At 40.3% G+C, this 19,411-nt stretch overlaps 1 protein-coding gene across 1 annotated transcript in view; it reads left to right on the forward strand.

Moving 5' to 3' along the window:
* The window catches only part of ELMO1 (engulfment and cell motility 1), a 679,198-nt gene extending 665,706 nt beyond the window's left edge, over window positions 1-13,492 (forward strand). The window contains exons 21-22 of the mRNA XM_007950092.1: window positions 3,520-3,597; window positions 13,292-13,492. Of these exons, the coding sequence (XP_007948283.1) occupies window positions 3,520-3,597; window positions 13,292-13,492 (279 nt within the window). The remainder of the gene's footprint in view (window positions 1-3,519; window positions 3,598-13,291) is intronic.
* The last annotated feature ends 5,919 nt before the right edge of the window (window positions 13,493-19,411 follow it).

The following is a 19,411-nucleotide window of genomic DNA, read 5'->3' on the forward strand; positions in this document are numbered from 1 at the left end:
TGTATGACTGTTTCAATGCTAGGGAGCTCTGGTGGCATAGTGCCTAAGGCACATGACTGCTAACCAGAAGGCTGGCAGTCCACTCCTCGGAAGGAAGGTTGGGCAATCTACTTCTCTATGATACCGCTTCAGAAACCCAAGGAGGAGTTGCTATGAGTCAGGTCTGACTGGACAGCAAACACTACAACAACAACAAATTTCATTTATTAATTAGAAGACCCAAAATAGATGATTGCAGACACAGATGCTAAACTTAATGGAAAAGGTGTGTGTGTGTGTGTGTGTTGGTATCTCCCTTTTTTTACATTAGCCTTTTGTGGTAGTTAAGGTTATGTGTCAACTTGACTGGGCCTGGTTGTGAGTGTCTGGGCAGCTGAGTGTAGTTATTACCTATGATGAGACTGGTAATCCAGTCCATGGTGGAATCTACTGTGAGCAGCTGAGTAACAGTTGCCTTAGGGATGTGGTCTGCTTCTAGTATGTAAGGAGAAGATGTAGGAATGGTCTGCAGCTTTTGGCATGCTTGAATCCTGCATGTAGCTGAGTCGTTATTCAGCAGTCTGCCATGTTGTCTGCTGATCTTGGGACTCTTAATGGACTTGAATCAATGGCCTGCCATGTTGTTTGGTAATATTGGGACTGTGGCTTTTTACTTGTCAACCTTGGGTTTGTCAACCTCAGCAGCCAGCAGCTGCCTGAGTGAAGAAAAGTCTCCAGCTTCAGTGGGCTGGGATCAGGAGACAGAGCTGAAGCCCAAGATTAAGGGGCTTTCACCCAGTCCCTAGAGCCTGGCACTTTGAACTTGGACTTCTAGCCTCTGAAATTGTAAGAGAATATATCTCTGTTCGAACCATTCTATTTGTGGTATATGTCTGTTAGAGTGGCACAAGAGGTAACCTAAACACCATCTTCACTGGGTAATGCTTGAATGAAGGCTCAAGGAGGAAAAATGATTGAGAAGGGTATTTTTGCAGAGCGCCTACTCCATGACTCAACATTCTTGCATGCCTTGTTTCTATTTCTGGCAGGGCAAGGAGGCCGCAAGACTGTGAGATAGTGGTAGATGGAGCCTCAGAACAAAAGCTGCTCCCTCTTAATGAAGAGATAGCTGGAGGTGAGCCAGACATAGACGAACCTCATGAGAGCCAGAAATAGCTTGATGGTTGACAGTGTCGAGTGAGGCATCCAACTAATGCTGTGTCTTCCAAGTTTACTTTGGAAGAATTCTTTAACCCATCTGAAATTCTGAAATCTGGCAGCATTGACCTTGTCGTTTTGCTTCCCATCCTCTTTCTGGAGCATTCTTGCTTTGAGTCACTGGCCAAAGCCAAAACTCTGACAGATATTAAGGAAAAGAATGATGTGGAGAAATCCACATCCCGAACAAAGAGTGCTTCATGGGCAGTTACTGAATACTGCCATTCGCAGTACATGGCAGGAAGGAGGGGATGAACACCACTAATGCCTAATTAAGGCACAGAGAAGGAAAGCAGGCTAGAACATGTGCATTATCATGATGGAGAGCACTGAGGCGAATACGCTTGACCTTTCTCTTCGAAAGGAGAAATGATTAGAGTGATGAAAGGAGACCTTCAGTGGCACAAACCTTTAAGTACTCACCTACGAACCAAAAGGTTGGTGGTTCCCACTTGGAGGTATCTCAGAACAAAGGCTTGGCAGTTTGCTTCCAAAAGGTCACAGCCTCAAAAACTGTATGGAGCACAGTTCTACTCTCTAGCAAACACATGGGTCACTATGAATCAGCATCAACTGGATTGGCTTTTTTTTTTTTTTTTTTTTTAATGTTGAGCTGAGCTGTACTTACAGCTCTCATTGTTCAAAGATTATCTTTGCTGACTCCCCAGACCAGTGGAAGAATGATCATTGTATCATTGATACTCACTCACTGCCATTGAGTCAATTCCAACTCATAGTGACCCCCATTGGGTCTCCAAGGCTGTAAATCTGTACAAAAGCAGATCCCCCCCCCCTTTTTCTTCCATTGAGTGGCTATTGGGTTTGAATCACCAGCCTTTTGGTTAGCAGTCAAATGTCTTAACCACTACACCACCAGAACTGCTAATATTGATATAGTGCATACAATTGGAGAAGTGCATTTTAATATACAAATTAGAGAAGATGCTGAGTGCCTTGGCTAAGATCACTGAGCTACAATGTCACCTAGCCCTTTGGGACTTGCTTATAATTCTGCACTCAATGAATGAACCCTGGAATTCTGGCACTTGAGTCCATGCTTCCCTGTTATATTTTGCAGCCTTTATAGGATAAAATCTAGGTTTTTGCCTCCTTTGCTCCACAGTAGGTCAAAGATCCAGGACAAACTTATCACCTACGAGGTCATTTAGTCTTCAGCAGTAGAGTTATCATTTCCATGTGGGAGACCCAGGTTTGAATCCCAGCCAGTGTATCTCATGTTTAGCCACCTATCTGTCAGCGGAAGTTTGCATGTTTGCTCTGCTCTTGTACAGGATTCAGTGAAGCTTCCAAACTAAGAGGAACTAAGAAGAAAGGCCTGGAAATCTCCCTAAAGATAATGGATTCACCCCAAAGCCTCATCACTTCCCATGTACCTTCCATGTTTTAGAAAGTTTACACCCTTGGGGTTATCTGTCTGTTTGCCATTGAGTTAATCCCCAACTCATGGCAACCCCTTGTACAACAGGACAAAAGGCTAGATGATCCATGGGAGTTTCCACTGGCTATTTTCAGAAGTAGATTGCCATGTTTTTCTTCCTAGTCCATCTTAGTTTGGAAGCTCCACCAAATCTTGCTCAGTATGATAGCAGTAAGCAAACTTCCACTGAGAGACAGGTGGTAACTGAACATGAAGTGCATTAGCTGGGGATCAAACCTGGGTCTTCCTCATGGAGAATGAGAATTCTGCTACTGAAATACCAACAACTTCTGACTGGGAAAGGCTTTACTGTTTGTCATGGTCTCCCTAGAAAGGAGCTGCTGAAGAGAGGGAAAATCACACAGCTTTAGAGCTGTGAGGCCTTATAGAGCTCAAGTAACCTTGCTTAGCCTCTCTACATTAAAAAAAAAAACAAACCCACTGTGATTGAGTCAATCCTAACTCATAGCAAAACCCCATTGGGTTTCGGAGGCAGTAAATCTTTATGGAAGTAGATTGCCAAGTCTTGCTTCCATGGTGTGGATGATTTGAACCACCAACCTTCTGGTTAGCAGTCAGATGCCTTAGACCCTGTGCTACCAGAGCTCCTTCTCCACATAAAAGGGGAGTGCTAATACTTGCTATGTGGGCTGTCATGAGGATTAAAAGGAATGGTTCATGCAGAGCACCTCCCTTGAATTGAGAGAAGCAATTGTGTTGTGACCCCTGAAAAGCATGGCCCCTCCCTCCAGGCAGCCTAATTGATGCTCCTCTCATCTGTACGTGTCATGGTACTGCTCCATGTGTAGTCTCCAGCCATTTGTAACCGTGAAACACGTGTACCAATTTTCCCTAAATGTGATATTCTCCTTAATCTCTTGTAGGAGGTGCTTGAACTTGCTTTCTCCATCTTGTATGACTCAAACTGCCAACTGAACTTCATTGCTCCTGACAAGCATGAGGTAAGGGCCTCAGTGGGGTTACTTGATGAGAAAAAGTTACATATTGTCTAGAAAAACAAGCAGAAGGAAAAATATAGAAAGGAAGAAGTTTCATTTAAAAAAAAAAAAAAAAAAGAACAACAACAAAAACACTTCCTGAGAAACTAATGAACAAAGAAAGGTATAGCTTGTTGACCTGAAATAGACTAGGAACTTCCTGGCAAACTGCCAGTTGTAACAAGTTCAAGGTCTAAGAGGCTTGATTGATAGCTCAGGATGAACAGAAAAGATAAATTGGGGAAGGGGAGAAGGAAGAAGGAGAGTTAAAATACCTCAAACTCAGCAAGGGTGTAACTGCTGGCTAATCCTGAAGAAAAAGTGATGCCAGCTACAACTTTGGTTTTCATTGAATATTTAGATTCAGGTCTGGATTTTCCCCCCAGATAAATTCTTCTCTATTCTTTAAAACATCTGATGAAATAGATTTGCTCCAAGTTTCTTTAAGCTATTTTGAGAGGTTCAGAGCTGTCTTTGCTATTGGAATTTTATTTTCGAGATGCTTTTATTCCTTTTTGACATCTTGTTATATGTATAATTTGTTTCTCCTTCTTGAAGCACACTGTCAGCTATATTTAAAATATTTAGCATAAAATCTAGGAAAAGGCATTTGTAAAATAAAGTAGCAGCTATGGTGGATTTAACTTTTTCTCTTGTGAACTAGAACCGAATATCATGCTTGAAAGTTTTATTTTTAGATGGTGGCATTCAAATTTTTGTCTTGTATGTGGTATGTGGTTGCATAAACAGCTTTTGGAAAGGAAGGGGGCATTTTAATAGAATCTGACTTTTGTTCACCACTTCCCCCTAGGAGACTTAAAACATTTAGAAGTTATTCAGTATCTGGTTTTCACTGGTTTGAAGCTTTTGAATAAAATTGTACTTCCCAAAGAGAGAGAAAAGATTAAACACAAATCCTGCATTTAGAATGGTGCTTAAATATAATTCTGTCTTACTTGACATTTAGTTTGCAGAAGGGATAAGACTTTGTCTTCATCTTTCTGAAAATAGATACCATGTCCTACTGTTTCTGTTTCTAAATAAAATTGTGGTTGTACACAGGCCACCATTTTCAAGATGTATAGAGCTTTATAGAAAACTATTTAAAACAGTAGAGTCGTGAATGTTATTCAAGTCTATGCAAGGCTGTTTTCCCCCAGTGTACATTCATTCCAGATAAGAATAAATGCTTTGGGATTGCTAAATTTGTATTCATTTCCGCCACTTCCAATAGTTACAGAGAGGAGAAGAATGCCTTAGAGTTCTTAATTTCTTTATACTAATTTTGTATCTATGGCTATTTTATCATTGCCATCACTCCATAAAAGAGAAGGTTCAATTACAGATATCCTCATTTATAAATGAGGAGGGAGAGGCCTCCCAAAATTGAATACCTCACCAATAGTAAGTATAATAATAATGTTTATAACTAACCTGGCTTATTCTCTGCCAGGAATCCTTAAGTGCTTTATGTACATCACCCCCACTTAATCCTTGTATAACCCTAAAAGAAAGAAACCCATATTAAACTCATCTTACAAAAGAGGGAAATGAGTCACAGAGAGGGAGAGGTGAAGGAACTTTCTCAAGGTCACACAGTGATTAATGAACTGGTATTTAAACACTGGTGGTCTCTCCCCTAGAAACTTTTTTAACCCCTACACTATATAGCTAGAAAGGGAGGATTAGAATGTGTGGGAACCAAACCACAATTTCCTGCCAGTGACGATCCCCCAGCTTTAGCATTTATCAATTTATAATGAATTCCATTTCATTTATGGCCCACACACTCTCCACTGCAACCCAGCTGCCACTCCCAGATTGTTTTGAAGCAAATCCCAGATATCATTTTACCTATAAATATCACTGTATGCCTGTCTAAATAATACTGTAATAGGAAACATAACTACCATGTCATTACCAACCCTAAAATCTTAGTAATGTTTTAATGCTATATAGTCAGTTTTCAGATTTCTCCCATTGTCTCATGTGTATGTTGTGCATATTTAATTTTTTTTTTTTTAATTTTACTGTTTGTTCATTCAAATCAGAATCCAAGTAAGATCAATATGTTGTAGTTGGTTGGCATGTTACTGTTTTCTTCTCTCACTCTCTCATGCTCTTTCTTTTCTTGAATTTTATTTACCAAAGAAACCAGGTCATTTGCTTTGTCACATTGTCCATAGTTTAGATTTTGCTGATTATAACTCAATGTATTAGTTTGCTGTTGCTGCTGTAAGGAATTACCAGAAATTTAGTGGTTTAAAATAACACAATTATCTTACAATTTGAAAGGTGAGGTGTCTGAAGCAGGTCTCACTGGGCTAAAATCAGGATATTGGCAGGTTCCTTTCTGGAGGCTCTAGGAAAGAATCAATTTGTTTGCTTTTCTAACTTTTAAAGGCCTGCATTCCTCGGCTCATGGCCTCCTTCTGTCTCCAAGGCCAGGAACATTAGGCCAAGTACTTCTTACACTGCTTCACTCCGCCTTCTTCTGTAGTCAAGTTTCTCTCTGCCTCTCAGTTCTCTAACTCTGAGTCTTGTCTCCTTTTTCTTAGGACCTTTGTGATTACATTAGGCCCAGCTGGCCAATCTAGGATAATCTCCTTAGTTTAAGATCAGCTGATTAACAATCTTAATTATATCTGTAGCCTTAATTTATCTTTGCTATGTTATCTAGCATATTCACAGTTTCCAGGGATGAGCATCTTTTATTTTTGAGGGGGGGAGGAGGGAGGTCATTGTCCTGCCTACCGTACCCTGTGATATCATTTCACATGTTCCATTGCCCCTGTATTTCCTATAATTTGGTAGTGAGGAGTTTGATCAGATTCCACTTCAATTTGTTTTAGCAATATTGGCAATGTTTTAGCAAGTTTTTAGCACTCGTCTCTTTTTTGGATGTTAGCAGCCATTGAGGATTATTACCAAGGTCCTTTGATTCATTGGAGGATACTAAATGATTGATACACTAATTCTATCTTTCCTTCTTCATTTATTAGCAGAATACTTACATAAAGAGAAACTTGCATCATCAGCTATTTGATTCCCTTAAAGTTATTCCATTTATGTAGAAGAGGCAGGATACTTAATTCCCTTTAGCAGTTTTTGGTGTGTGTGTCTCATTATAAAATCATGTATTTAAACATATCTGTATTTCAGTCAAGAAGCTCTGCTGACACAGTGCCTGAGGCATTTGACTGCTAACCAAAAGGTTGGTGGTTCAAACCCACCAGCCACTCCACAGAACGAAGATGGGGCAATCTAGTTTTGTAAAGATTTACCACCTTGGAAACCCAATGGGCATTGTGATGAGTCTGAATCAACTCAATGGCAATTGGTTTTGTGTGTGTGTGTGTGTTTCAGTCAGTTGAAGTTATTATCATTGTTACTGTCTCAATTATCTTATCTGGCACAAATGGGAACCCTTTCAAGTTGGTTTCCGACTCCTATTACCATGACCCCAGTGTCTTTGATAGTTGTCTGGCCTTCTGGCATGACAGGATGCTCCAGGCTCATCACATGCATGTGCTGTCTTGGCTCTGTGGATCCTTGGTTACTTTAGTTGTTGTTAGCTTCAGTGAAGTCAGCCCCCTATACTCATGGTGGCCCTGTCCCATGCACAACAGAACAATATGCTCCTGGTTGGTTCTGTACCTCCTCATGCTTGTGGATTGTACAGTGTTCTGTTGTGAACAATGGGGTTTTTATTGGCTGATTTTAATAGGAAATGGTATTTAGCAAGCATATCTGGGCACTCAATACAATTATCACTACTTGGTTAGTCGTTATATTTTAGTCTTTTTGTGGCTAGAGCTAGAAATTATGATTTTTTTTAAGGATAAAATATGTCTTGAATTCATAGTGGTGCTTTCGATCCCAATTCAGTACAACACGGTTTTTATTTATTGGTTGATGTACTTTTTAACAAAGTTTTATGTGCCTGCTGCTTCTCCAAAGAATAGCACCATAGAAATGTTTCTGTGGGTTAAAATAATCTGTCCTAGGAAGCTCGCCAAGGCTAGAAAAGCTACATGCAAAGAGCAGTAATCCCTGATACTTAGGGATTTGCAATGAAACCGTGTCAGAGCAGGAAGGAGCCTTAAACAGCATAGAGTTCATGGCTTCCATACCTGAATGTGCATCAGAATTAGCTGGGTAACTTTCTAAATAAAGTTTCCTCACCCGAGATCTTCAAAATCAAAATCTCTAGAGTAGTATTTATGTATCTGTTTTTCAAGGGTAGTATAAGGAAATGGATGTTTAGATGTGTTAAGAATCTGCCTAAAATATTTAAGAGAGTAGTAATTGGCGTGGTGCCTAAGGCATTTGACTGCTAACCAAAAGGTTGGTGGTTCAAACCCATCAGCTGCTCTGCAGAAGGAAAATGATGAGGCAATCTACTTCTGTAAAGATTTACTCCCTCAGAAACCCAACAGGAGTCACTATGAGTCAGAATTGACTCAATGGCAGTGAGTTTGGTTTGCTTCTGTAATCCCTAACGCTGTCTTGGTTTTCAGATGGGTTAAAATATTTACCTAAGACCACATAACCAAGGTAGACCCTAAGTCCTATAGTTCAATCCTCTACTACCCTATTTTACCAAAAGTAAAACCTATTGCTATTGAGTTGATTCCGACTCATAGCAACCCTATAGGACAGAGTAGAACTGCCCCATAGAGTTTCCTAGACAGTAATCTTTACGGAAGCAGACTGCCATATATTTCTCCCATGGACTGGCCTGTGGGTTTGAACTGCCAACATTTCAGTTAGCAGCTGCACACTTAACCACTGCATTATCAGGGCTCCTACTATACAGGCAGAGGTCTCATAATACCACCCATTTAATAGCCCCTCAGCTTTAAAAGTAGTATTCTTCATGTGCATTATGGTAGATTTCCATCACATTGCTAGGATTTAAGGTTTATATAGTGCTCGCAATCTTTTAGTACTTTTATATTGAGACCTACTGTCATACTGGGAAGAAGGAAGGGCCCATCCACTTCTCAAAGGATTAGCTAGTGAAAACCTTATGAATAGCAGTAAAACACTGTCTGATATATTACTGGAAAACTTCATGAATAGCTCTGAAGCATTGTCCAACATAGTGCCAGAAGATGAGCACCTCAGGTCAAAAAGCACTCAAAGTATAGCTAGGGAAGAGCTGCTTCAGACTAAAGTTGCCCTTAATGATGTGGATGGAGTAAAGCTTTCAGGACTTCCATTTGCTGATGTGGCACAACTCAAAATGAGAAGAAACAGCTGCAAATATCCATTAATATTTAGAACATGGAATGTATGAAATATGAATCTAGGAAAACTGGAAGTTGTCAAAAATGAAATGGAATGCATAAAAAATGATATCCTAGGCTAAAATGGACTGATTTTGGCCATTTTGAGTCAGACAACCATATGATCTACTACACCAGGAATGACAAATTGAAGAAGAATGGTGTGGTGTCCAACATCACAAAGAATGTTTCAAGATCTATCCCGAAGTACAGTACTGTTAATGATAGGCTAATATCCATACACATACAAGCAAGACCAGTTAATACTACTATTATTCAAATTCACACACCAACCACCAAAGCTAAAGATGAGGAAATTGTAGATTTTTACCAACTTCTGCAGTCTGAAATTGACCAAACATGCAATTAAAATGTCTTGAGTATCACTGATTGATTGAAATGCAAAAGTTGGAAACAAAGAAGAATCACTGGTAGTTGGAAAATATGGCCTTGATGATAGAGGTGATGCTGGAGATTGCATGATAGAATTTTGCAAGACCAATGACTTATTCATTGCAAATACCTTTTCTCAATAACATAAACGGTGGCTATACATGTGGACTTCACCAGATGGAATACACAGGAATCAGATTGACTACATCTGTGGCAAAAGGCAATGAAGAAGCTCAGTATCTTCAGCCAAAACAAGGCCAGGAGCTGATTGTGGAACACACCATCAACTGCTCATATGCAAGTTCAACTTGAAGTTAAAGACAGTTAAACAAGTCCACGAGAGCCAAAATATGATCTTGAATATGTCCCTCCTGAATTTAGAGACCATCTAAAGAATAGATTTGATACATTGAACACCAGTGACCGAAAACCAAAGAAATTATGGGATCACATCAAGAAAATCATCCATGAAGAAAGCAAAAGATCATTAAGAAGACAAGAAAGGAAAAGACCAAAATGGATGTCAGAAGAGACTCTGAAACTTTCCCTTAAACAAACAGTAGCTAAACCAAATGGGAGAAATGACAAGATAAAAGAGCTGAGGAGAAGATCTCAAAGAGCAGCTCGAGAAGATGAAGTCAATTATTGTAATGAAATGTGCAGAGATCTGAAGTTAGAAATCCGAAAGAGAAGAACATGCTTGGCATTTCTCAAGCAGAAATAACTGAAGAAAAAAATTCAAGCCTCGAGTTGCAAAGATTCTATGGGCAAAATATTGAATGATGCGGGAAACATCAGAAGAAGATTGAAGGAATACACAGAGTCACACTGTACCAAAAAGAATTGGTCTATGCTCATCCATTTCAGGAGGTGGCATGTGATGAAGAATTGTTAGTATTTAAGGAAGAAGTTGAAGCTGCACTGAAAGAATTGGCAAAGAACAAAGCTTCAGTAATTGACGGAACACCTACTGAGCTGTTTTAAGAAATGAATGACTTACTGAAGGTGCCAACTGACTGGAAGAGTCCATATTTGTACTCATTCCAAAGAAAGGTGACCCCACAGAGTGTGGAAATTATCGAACAATATCATTATTATCACATGCAAGTAAAATCTTACTGAGGATAATTCAAAAATTGTTGCAGCAGTATATTGACAGAGAATGTCCAGAAATGCAAGCTGGATTCAGAAAAGGACATAAAATGAAGGATATCATTGCTGATGTCAAATGGATCTTGGCTGAAAGCAAAGAATACCAGAAAAATGTTTGCTTGTGTTTGATTGACTATGCAAAAGCATTTGACTGTGTGGATTATAACAAATTATGGATGACATTGAGAAGAACGGGAATTCCAAAATGCTTAATTTTGCTCATGAGGAACCTATGCATGGATCAGGAGGCTGTCATTCGAACAGAAAAGGGGATACTGCATGGTTTAAAATCAGGAAGGGAGTGCATTAGGGTTGTACTTACTCAATGTGTATGCTGAGCAAATAATCCTAGAAGCTAGACTATATGAAGAACATGGCATCAGGATTGGAGAAAGACTCAATAGCAACCTGCAATATGCAGACGACACAACTTTGCTTGCTGAAAGTGAGGATGACTTGAAGCACTTACTGATGAAGATTAAAGACTAGAGTGTGCAGTATGGATTACATTTCAACATAAAGAAAATGAAAATTCTCACAACTAGTCCAATAAGCAGCATTGTGATAAATGGAGAAAAGATTGATTTTGTCAAAGATTTTGTGTAACTTGATTCTACAATCAACACCAATGGGAGCAGCAAGCAAGATATCAAATGATGTATTGCACTGGGCAAATCTGCTGCAAAAGAACTCTTTAAAGTGCTGAAGAGCAAAGATGTCTCTTTGAAGACTAAAGTGTCCCTAACCCAAGGCATGGTATTTTCAGCCACCTCATATGCATGTGAGAGTTGGGCAATGAATAAGGAAGACCAAAGAAGAGTTGATGCTTTTGAGCTGTAGTGTTGGCAAAGAATACTGAATGTACCATGGACTTCCGGAACTAACAAATCTGTCCTGTAAGAAGTGCAACCATAATGCCCCTTGGAAGTGAGAATGGCCAGACTTTGTCTCACCTACATTGGTCATGTTGTCAGAAGGGACCATTCCTTGGAGAAGGATTTCATGCTTGATATAGTGGATGGTCAATGAAAAAGGGGAAGGCCCTCAACAAGGTGAATTGACACAGTGGCTGCATTGATGGGCTCAGGTGTAGCAAGGATTGTGAGACTGGCACAGGACCAGACAGTGTTTTGTTCTCTTGTTAATAGGGTCACTAAGTCAGAGCAACTCGACAGCACCTAACAACAACTTCATTTCTGGAACATGTTAACCACAGTGCAAAGAACAGGGTAAGTTGAGTCTACACTTGCATCTTAACCTGCTGGAGGTGAGAAAGAAGGGCAATCTACAGAGCATGCTGGAAGGAAGAGACCTCCAAAAGAATCTGTTGCCATCAAGTAAATTCCAACTCCTGGCAATCCCGTGTGTTTCAGAGTAGAACTGTGTTCCATAGGGTTTTCAATTGCTGATCTTTCAGATGTTGATCACCAGGCCTTTCTTCCAAGGTGTGTCTGGTGAACTCAAACCTCTAAACTTTCTGTTACCAACTGAGCACATTAGCCATTTTTACCAGTCAGGAACTCCTATAAGGAAGACCAGTCTGACAGAAAGACCAGAGCAATTGTTATAATCAAAGTCCTCTATAGGACTAGGGATATTCAGTTTTCTGAGATGCTGGCAACAGTGGGTAGCTCTTTCATCAGATATCAAGGCTATATTACCAGGTCAGGTCAGGACTCTAGCTTCTGGAAGGGAAGCTAAAAAGAGCAGGAATGATCCTCAGAAAAAAAAGACACAATTCCTCTCCTCAGGTTGTTCAAAATATCCTGGATAGAAAAGAAGTTTTATGAGAGAAGAACCATGTTCTGAGTCAGGTACTTTCCTAAACTGGTAAATTTTTCCAAAACTGGTAGTGTCCCCAAGGTTCAGGGCACAGAGACCTAGTTGAGAGAAACCTCGGGAGCAGGAGACCCAGGAAGAAGAGTTTGCAGGAAAGCAGCACATCTACCTCCCATTAACTTCATCCAATAAGTTTAGCTATTATGGCCACCAGACATTGGGCAGCAAAAGGTTAGTCCTTCTTGCTGAGAATTTCAAAGGTGGAGCTACAAGGGTAGGGCTATTACCACACATGGTGGGAATCCAATAAGACAGCAGAGATTAACTACTGGACCAAGAGCTGTGATTAAAGTTCGAAGAGAGGCAAGCTTGACTTGATGTTGAGTCTAGGAATGTTGGGATATTATCTACCAATACCTTAAAATAATGGACTCACCAGTGGGATATTAGAGACATCTAGGGGGGGAGGTAAGAACATAGAAGAACTTGTTGGATGATGTTGCACAGTCATGGAGAACTCAAGTCCTTTTGCTGACACTTGTTGTTGTGTTGTTATGTGCTATTGAGTCGGCCCCGACTCATAGTGACCCCTCCTTGGGTTTTGGAGGCAGTATCACTACAGAAGTAGGATTGCCCAACCTTCCTTCCAAGGAGTGGCCAGTGGGTTTGAACTGCCAGCCTTCTGGTTAGCAGTCAAGTGCCTTAGGCACTATGCTACCAGAGCTCCTTGCTGACACATAAGGAAGCATTTTTTTTTTTGCAGAGAAGAGCCCTAGAAAGGGAGTCAGATAATCTGGATTGATATTCAGTCCACTCCACATACTATCAAACTATTTATCTTCTCTGCACCTTAGTTTCCTTATCTGTAAAACAGAGATTTGTCAGGAGTGTCAACTTCATAGAGTTATTGTGATAATTAAATGATTATGTACACAAAACAGTTCACACAAAGGTTGGCCAATCCTGCATATTCAGTGTTAGCTATATTTACTACTTTTATCATTATTATTAATAATTATCATTGCCATTTCCTTTCCTGCCAGTACTGTATCTGGACAGATGGGCTAAATGCGCTGCTGGGGAAAGACATGATGAGCGACCTGACCCGGAATGACTTGGACACCCTGCTCAGCATGGAAATCAAGCTCCGCCTCCTAGACCTGGAAAACATTCAGATCCCTGATGCCCCACCCCCGATACCCAAGGAACCGAGCAACTATGACTTCGTCTATGACTGTAATTAAAGTGGCCAGGCTGGAAGCACCCCCTCCAAAACTGGAAAATCTATCTTCTGGGAGACAGGAATGAAAACACGCCCATGCCTTGGAATCCTCTTTGGGGAAAGGGAAGCTATGGGTCAACATTTTCTTTGGCTTCACCACTAGCCCCAGAAATTTCTAGCCCTTTCCCTGATTCTGTTTCTAGGCTCCATTGCTTTAGGTCATTTCCCAAGGCTGCAGTCCATAGGTGGGAAAAGAGAAAATCCCACCACTAATACAAGAGCCAAAGGGCCCTTCCATCCTCATTACCCACAGGCAGGTGTGTCCTCCTCCCTGGAGAAGGAAAGCTAGCAGCAATAGACTGCCCAAGGTTTGCCCACCAGACCAAGGGAGTGCTCTAAGGCCTGTCCCAGGAGAAAACAGCCTAGAAACTTGATGAGAAGACCAAACACCACCTCTTCCTTCCCCTCCTCTCTAGAATCAGTTCACACAGCCAGTTCCATTTGAATTGAGATCTGCTTTCAAATCCCTCACTGCCTCCCTCCCCTCCTTTGCCTTGCTCTGTTGCTCTTTGGTCCCACTGTAGTCCTCATCGTAGTTCTCACCAGCATTGGGTCCCCAAACACATAGTATACAGGTTTCATCCCCACTTGTGTCTGCACTGTGACCATGCCCAACCTTCCCTGTCCTCGATCTAGTCTTGAGTCTCCTCTCCTTGCCCCAGCCCAGACCTGCCTTCTTCATTTCCTCACATCCTCCCAGTACTTTAGCTGAAAGCACAAATGGTGAAATTAGCAGTCATGCTCCAATTCTAATATACTAAACCTAAATGCCTCTATAATGGGCTGTTGCTATCAAGGGTTTGGTGTTACCTTCTCCTGGGGGCTCCTGCTGCAACACAGGTCCACAGGATGGGCAAGTTGTCAGACATCCACGTTTACATCATTGTAATTATTACAGGTATTTACAATCTGCAAGGGTTTGGGTTTTTTTTTTTTTTTTGCTTTGTATTTGTACAAAAGAGTCTAACATTTTTTGCCACACAGATATATATTTAATGAAAAGAAAAGATACATAAATGTGCATACTTTCCAGGATTTTTTTTTTAATTATTTTAATCCCAAACATCTTCTCTAGAATAACATTCCCTTAAACATGCTGTGGAATAAAATTAATTGTGATGAGTTGGGAGCTGGTGTTTTGATTTGGTAACATGTTATTATTGTTAGTTGCTGTCAGGTCACTCTGACTCATGTTGACCTTATGTGTAATAGAACAAAACATTGCCCAGTATTGCACCATCTTCACAATCATTCGTATGTTTTAGCCCATTATTGCAGGCACCATGTCAATTTATCTCATGGAGGGTTTCCTTCTTTTTTGTGGACCCTCCACTTTACCAAACATGATGTTCCTTTCTAGCAATTGATCTTTCCTGATGATGTGTTCAAAGTAAGCAAGACAAAGCCTCTCCATCTTAACCTCTAAGAGACATTCTGGCTGTACTTTCTCCAAGACCAGTTTGTTCATTCTTCTTCCATTCCATGGTATTCTCGATATTCTCCTCCAATACCACAAGTGAAATGTATCAGTTCTCCTTTTATCTTCCTTTTTCACTGTCCAGCTTTCCCATGCATGTGAGGCTATTAAAAAGACCATGTCAGACACACATTAGCTTTTTCTCTGCTATTCACGCATTAGCATCACCTGGGAACTTGTTAGAAATGCAGAATCTGAGACTGAATCATGATTCATGTGCACATTAAAGTCTAAGAAGCACCGGACTAGGACACTCTTGACCATTGCAAGGTCATCTTAGGCTCAGAGCATCTATAAAGAATGTTAGTTTTAAGAAGACCATCTCAACTTATCAAGAAAATAATTCTGTAAAAGTATGATATATTTGTTTTACACTGTTGCCTCCAGACTGTGTTTCTCTTTTATTTTCTTCTTCCTTGCCATTATTTAATTCATAGACTGGTCAAATGAAATACATCACAACTTCACGGAGCACACTTAGTAATGAAAAAGAATGCAAACCCACAGGCCTGAAATAAATTAAGCCAGAGTGAAATAAATCTAATTATGGGTTAATAAAATATGGGTCAGTGCCCAGCAATGGATTCTTTTTTAGGTCAGTTCCAATGGAGGCATCATCTGGATCATAAACTCCAAGGGCTGGAAGGGATGTCAGAAAGGTCCAAGCATGCAGAATCGGGCATGGCTGGCACAAACCCCTCTGTACACGCAGCATAAGTTTTAGATGCATTCAGGTCACTGATCTTTACTGTCATCAAGATGTGCAATTACAGATTTACCCGGGTTCAGATGACATGGTCCAGAGCACTCATATATTTGCAGGAAAAAATGAATCTTTTATAACCCATAGTAACTCAAGGGTTGATATTCTTGCCATCAGAGCACTCACACCTAGGTGTCAAGTTGATGATTCCTTTATTATTAAGCCTCAATGATATTAACACCTTTGTCCTTAGTGTTGAAGTATTTATTGATCTAGCCATCAACGTGATGAAATGATGAATGTTAGTGAAAAAAAAAAAAAAAAAAGGAAAGTCATACTCTTTTACTTTTATAGACCCCATCCATGAAAATGAATTCTCTGAACTGAGATATTTGAGGTCCTCGGACTCTGGGTTTAAGTTTAGTTAAGATTGATCTGTCCTGTGACACTTTCTGGGAAGGACTATCTTCTCTCCTTAAAAGCAAACAAAAAAACCCAAACTCACTGCCATTGAGTCGATTCTGACTCATAGTGACCTTTCCAAGGCTGTAAATCTTTATGGAAGCAGATTGCCTCATCTTTTTCATGCAGAGCAGCTGATGGGTTCTAGCTACCAACCTTTTGGTTAGCAGCCAAATGCCTTAACCACTGTACCATCAAAGCTCCTTATCCTTTCTCCTGTAGTACATTAAATAAGGACTTTAACCCTTTCAGTACTATTAAAGACATCACTAACTAGACCTACCACTAACTAGACCTTCTGAGTGGTGAGATCCTGAGAGTGTGACATGTTGTTAGTTGCCATCAAGTTGATACTCACCCATGGCAACCCTATGTGTTACAAAGAACTGTGCTCTGTAGGGTTTTCTTAGCTGTAATATTAACAGGAACAGATCACAAGAAAGGCAGGCCTTTTTCACAGTACTATTGGATGGATTTGAACCACCAACCTTTATGTTAGCAGTCTAATGCAAGCCATTTTTACCACCTGGTGACATCATTGTTCTATATTCCTCAATTTTGTTGAAAAGCTATTAAGGATTAATGCCTAACAGTTGTTTTCTATGCAGAAATCCTGCCACCTCAAGCTCAGTTCCTGTTGCCCCAAGGTGGGCAGATCAACCAAATCCCAGGGACACCTTAAGTAGGAAGCCTGACTTAGCAATTAAATCTCAGCTGCATTCTCCATTCCTGGTTTACTTGGAATAAAGCTGGTAATTCAATATGCATCTCTTGATATTACCATTCCTATCATATTCGTTAACATCCCATAGGGAGAAGGGCAATTAATTGGCCCATTCAAACCTCAGTGATTGCTTTTAAGGGTTGTTGTTGTTGTTAGATGCTATCGAGTTGTCTCCAACTCCATAGTGACCCTACGCACAGGAGAACAGAACACTGCCTGGTCCCACACCAGCTCCACTATCCTTGCTATACTTGAGCCCATCACCACTGCCATTGTGTCAATCCATCTCTTTGAGGGCCTTCCCCTCATTCATCGACTCTCCACCTTACTGCATGACATCCTTCTCCAGGGAATGGTCCCTTCTGTCAACATGACCAAAGTATATAAGATGAAGTTTGGCTTTTCTTGCTTCCAAGGAGCATTCTGGCTGCACTTCTTCCAAGACAGATTTGTTAGTTCTTTTAACAGTCCATAGTACTTTCAGTATTCTTTGCCAGCACCACAACTCAAAAAGCATCGATTCTTCTTCCATCTTCCTTATTCATTGTCCAGCTCTCACAGCATATGAGGCGATTGAAAATACCATGGCTTGTGTCAGGCACACCTTAGTACTCAAGGAGACATCCTTGATCTTCAGCACTTGAAAGAGTTGCTTTGCAGCTGATTTGCCCAGTGCTGTACATTGTCTGATGTCCTGACTGCTGCTTCCATTAGCATTGATTGTAGAACCAAGCAATGTGAAGTCTTTGACAACTTCAATCTTTTCTCCATTTATTGTGATGCTGTTTATTGGATCAGTTGTGAGGATTTTTGTTTTCTTCATATTGAGATGTAATCCATACTGCAGACTATATTCTTCAACGTTCATCAATAAGTGCTTCAAGTCATCCTCGCTTTCAGCAAGCAAAGTTGTGTCATCAGCATATCGCAGGTTGTTAATGATTCTTCTTCCAATTCTGATGCCATGTTCTTCTTCATATAGTCCAACTTCTTGGGTTATTTGCTCAGCATACAGATTAAGTATGGTGAAAGATACACCCTGACACAGTCCCTTCTTAATTTTAAAACATGCAGTGTCCCCTTGTTCTGTTCAAATGACAGTCTCCTGGTCTATGTACAGGTTCCTTATGAGTACAATCAAGTGTTCTGGAATTCCCATTCTTCTCAATGTTATCCACAATTTGTTAGGATCCACACAATCAAATGCTTTGGCATAGTCAATAAAATACAAGTAAACATCTTTCTGGTATTCTTTGCTTTGAGCCAAGATCTGTCTGACATCAGCAATGAAATCCCTTGTTCCACATCCTCTTCTGAATCCAGCTTGCACTTTTGGAAGTTCTCTGTCAATATACTGCTGCAACCATTTTTGAATTATCTTCAGTAATATTTTACTTGCATGCAATATTAATTATATTGTTGGATAATCTCCACATTCTGTGGGATCACCTTGCTTTGGAATGGGTACAAATATGGATCTCTTCATATGGTCAGTTGCCCAGATAGCTGTCTTCCAAATCACTTGGCATAGCCAAGTGAGTGCCTCCAGCAGGGCATCCATTTGTTGAAACATATCAATGGGTATTCTATCAATTCCTGGAGCCTTGTTCTACACCAATTTCTTCAGCTTGGACTTTTTCCTTCATCATCATTGGTTCTTGAACATATGTCACCTCCTGAAATGGAGGAAGATCTACCAGTTCTTTTTGGTACAGTGACTCTGTGTATTCCTTCCATCTTCTTTTGATGTTTCCTGCATCATTCAATATTTCACCCATAAAATCTTTCAATATTTTAACTTGAGGCTTATGTTTTTACCTCAGTTATTTCAGCTTGAGAAATGCTGAGCATGTTCTTCCTTTTGGTTTCCTAACTCCAGGTCTTTGCACATTCCATTATAGTAATTGACTTTGTCTGCCCGAGCCGCTCTTTGAAATCTTCTGTTCAGCTCTTTTATCTTGTCCATTTTTCTCTTTGCTTTACCTACTCTTCACTCAAGGGCAAGTTTCAGAGTCTTTTCTGACATCCATTTTGGTCTTTTCTTCTTCATATTTTTAATGACCTCTTGCTTTCTTCATGGATGATGTTCTTGATAGCATCCTGTAATTCTTCTGGTTTTTCGTCATTGGTGTTCAATGCATCACGTATTTTCTTTAGATGGTCTCTAAAATCAGGAGGGAGATATTCCTGATCATATTTTGGCTTTCGTGGACTTGTTTTGTCTTCAACTTCAAGTTGAACTTGCATGTGAGCAGTTGATGGTCTGTTCCACAATCAGCTCCTGGCCTTGTTTTGGGTAAAGATATTGAGCTTTTCCATCACCTCTTGCCACAGATGTAGTCAATCTGATTCATGTGTACTCTATCTGGTAATGTCCATGTGTATAGCCACTGTTTGTGTTGTTGAAAAATGCTATTTGCAATGAGTAAGTTGTTGGTCTTGCAGAGTTCTATCATGCAATCGCCAGTATTATTTTTGTCACCAAGGCCAAATTTTCCAACTACTGGTGATTTTT

Source organism: Orycteropus afer, unplaced genomic scaffold, assembly GCF_000298275.1.
Source record: "Orycteropus afer afer isolate SDZICR_OR568_19922 unplaced genomic scaffold, OryAfe1.0 scaffold00263, whole genome shotgun sequence".
Taxonomy (NCBI): domain Eukaryota; kingdom Metazoa; phylum Chordata; class Mammalia; order Tubulidentata; family Orycteropodidae; genus Orycteropus; species Orycteropus afer.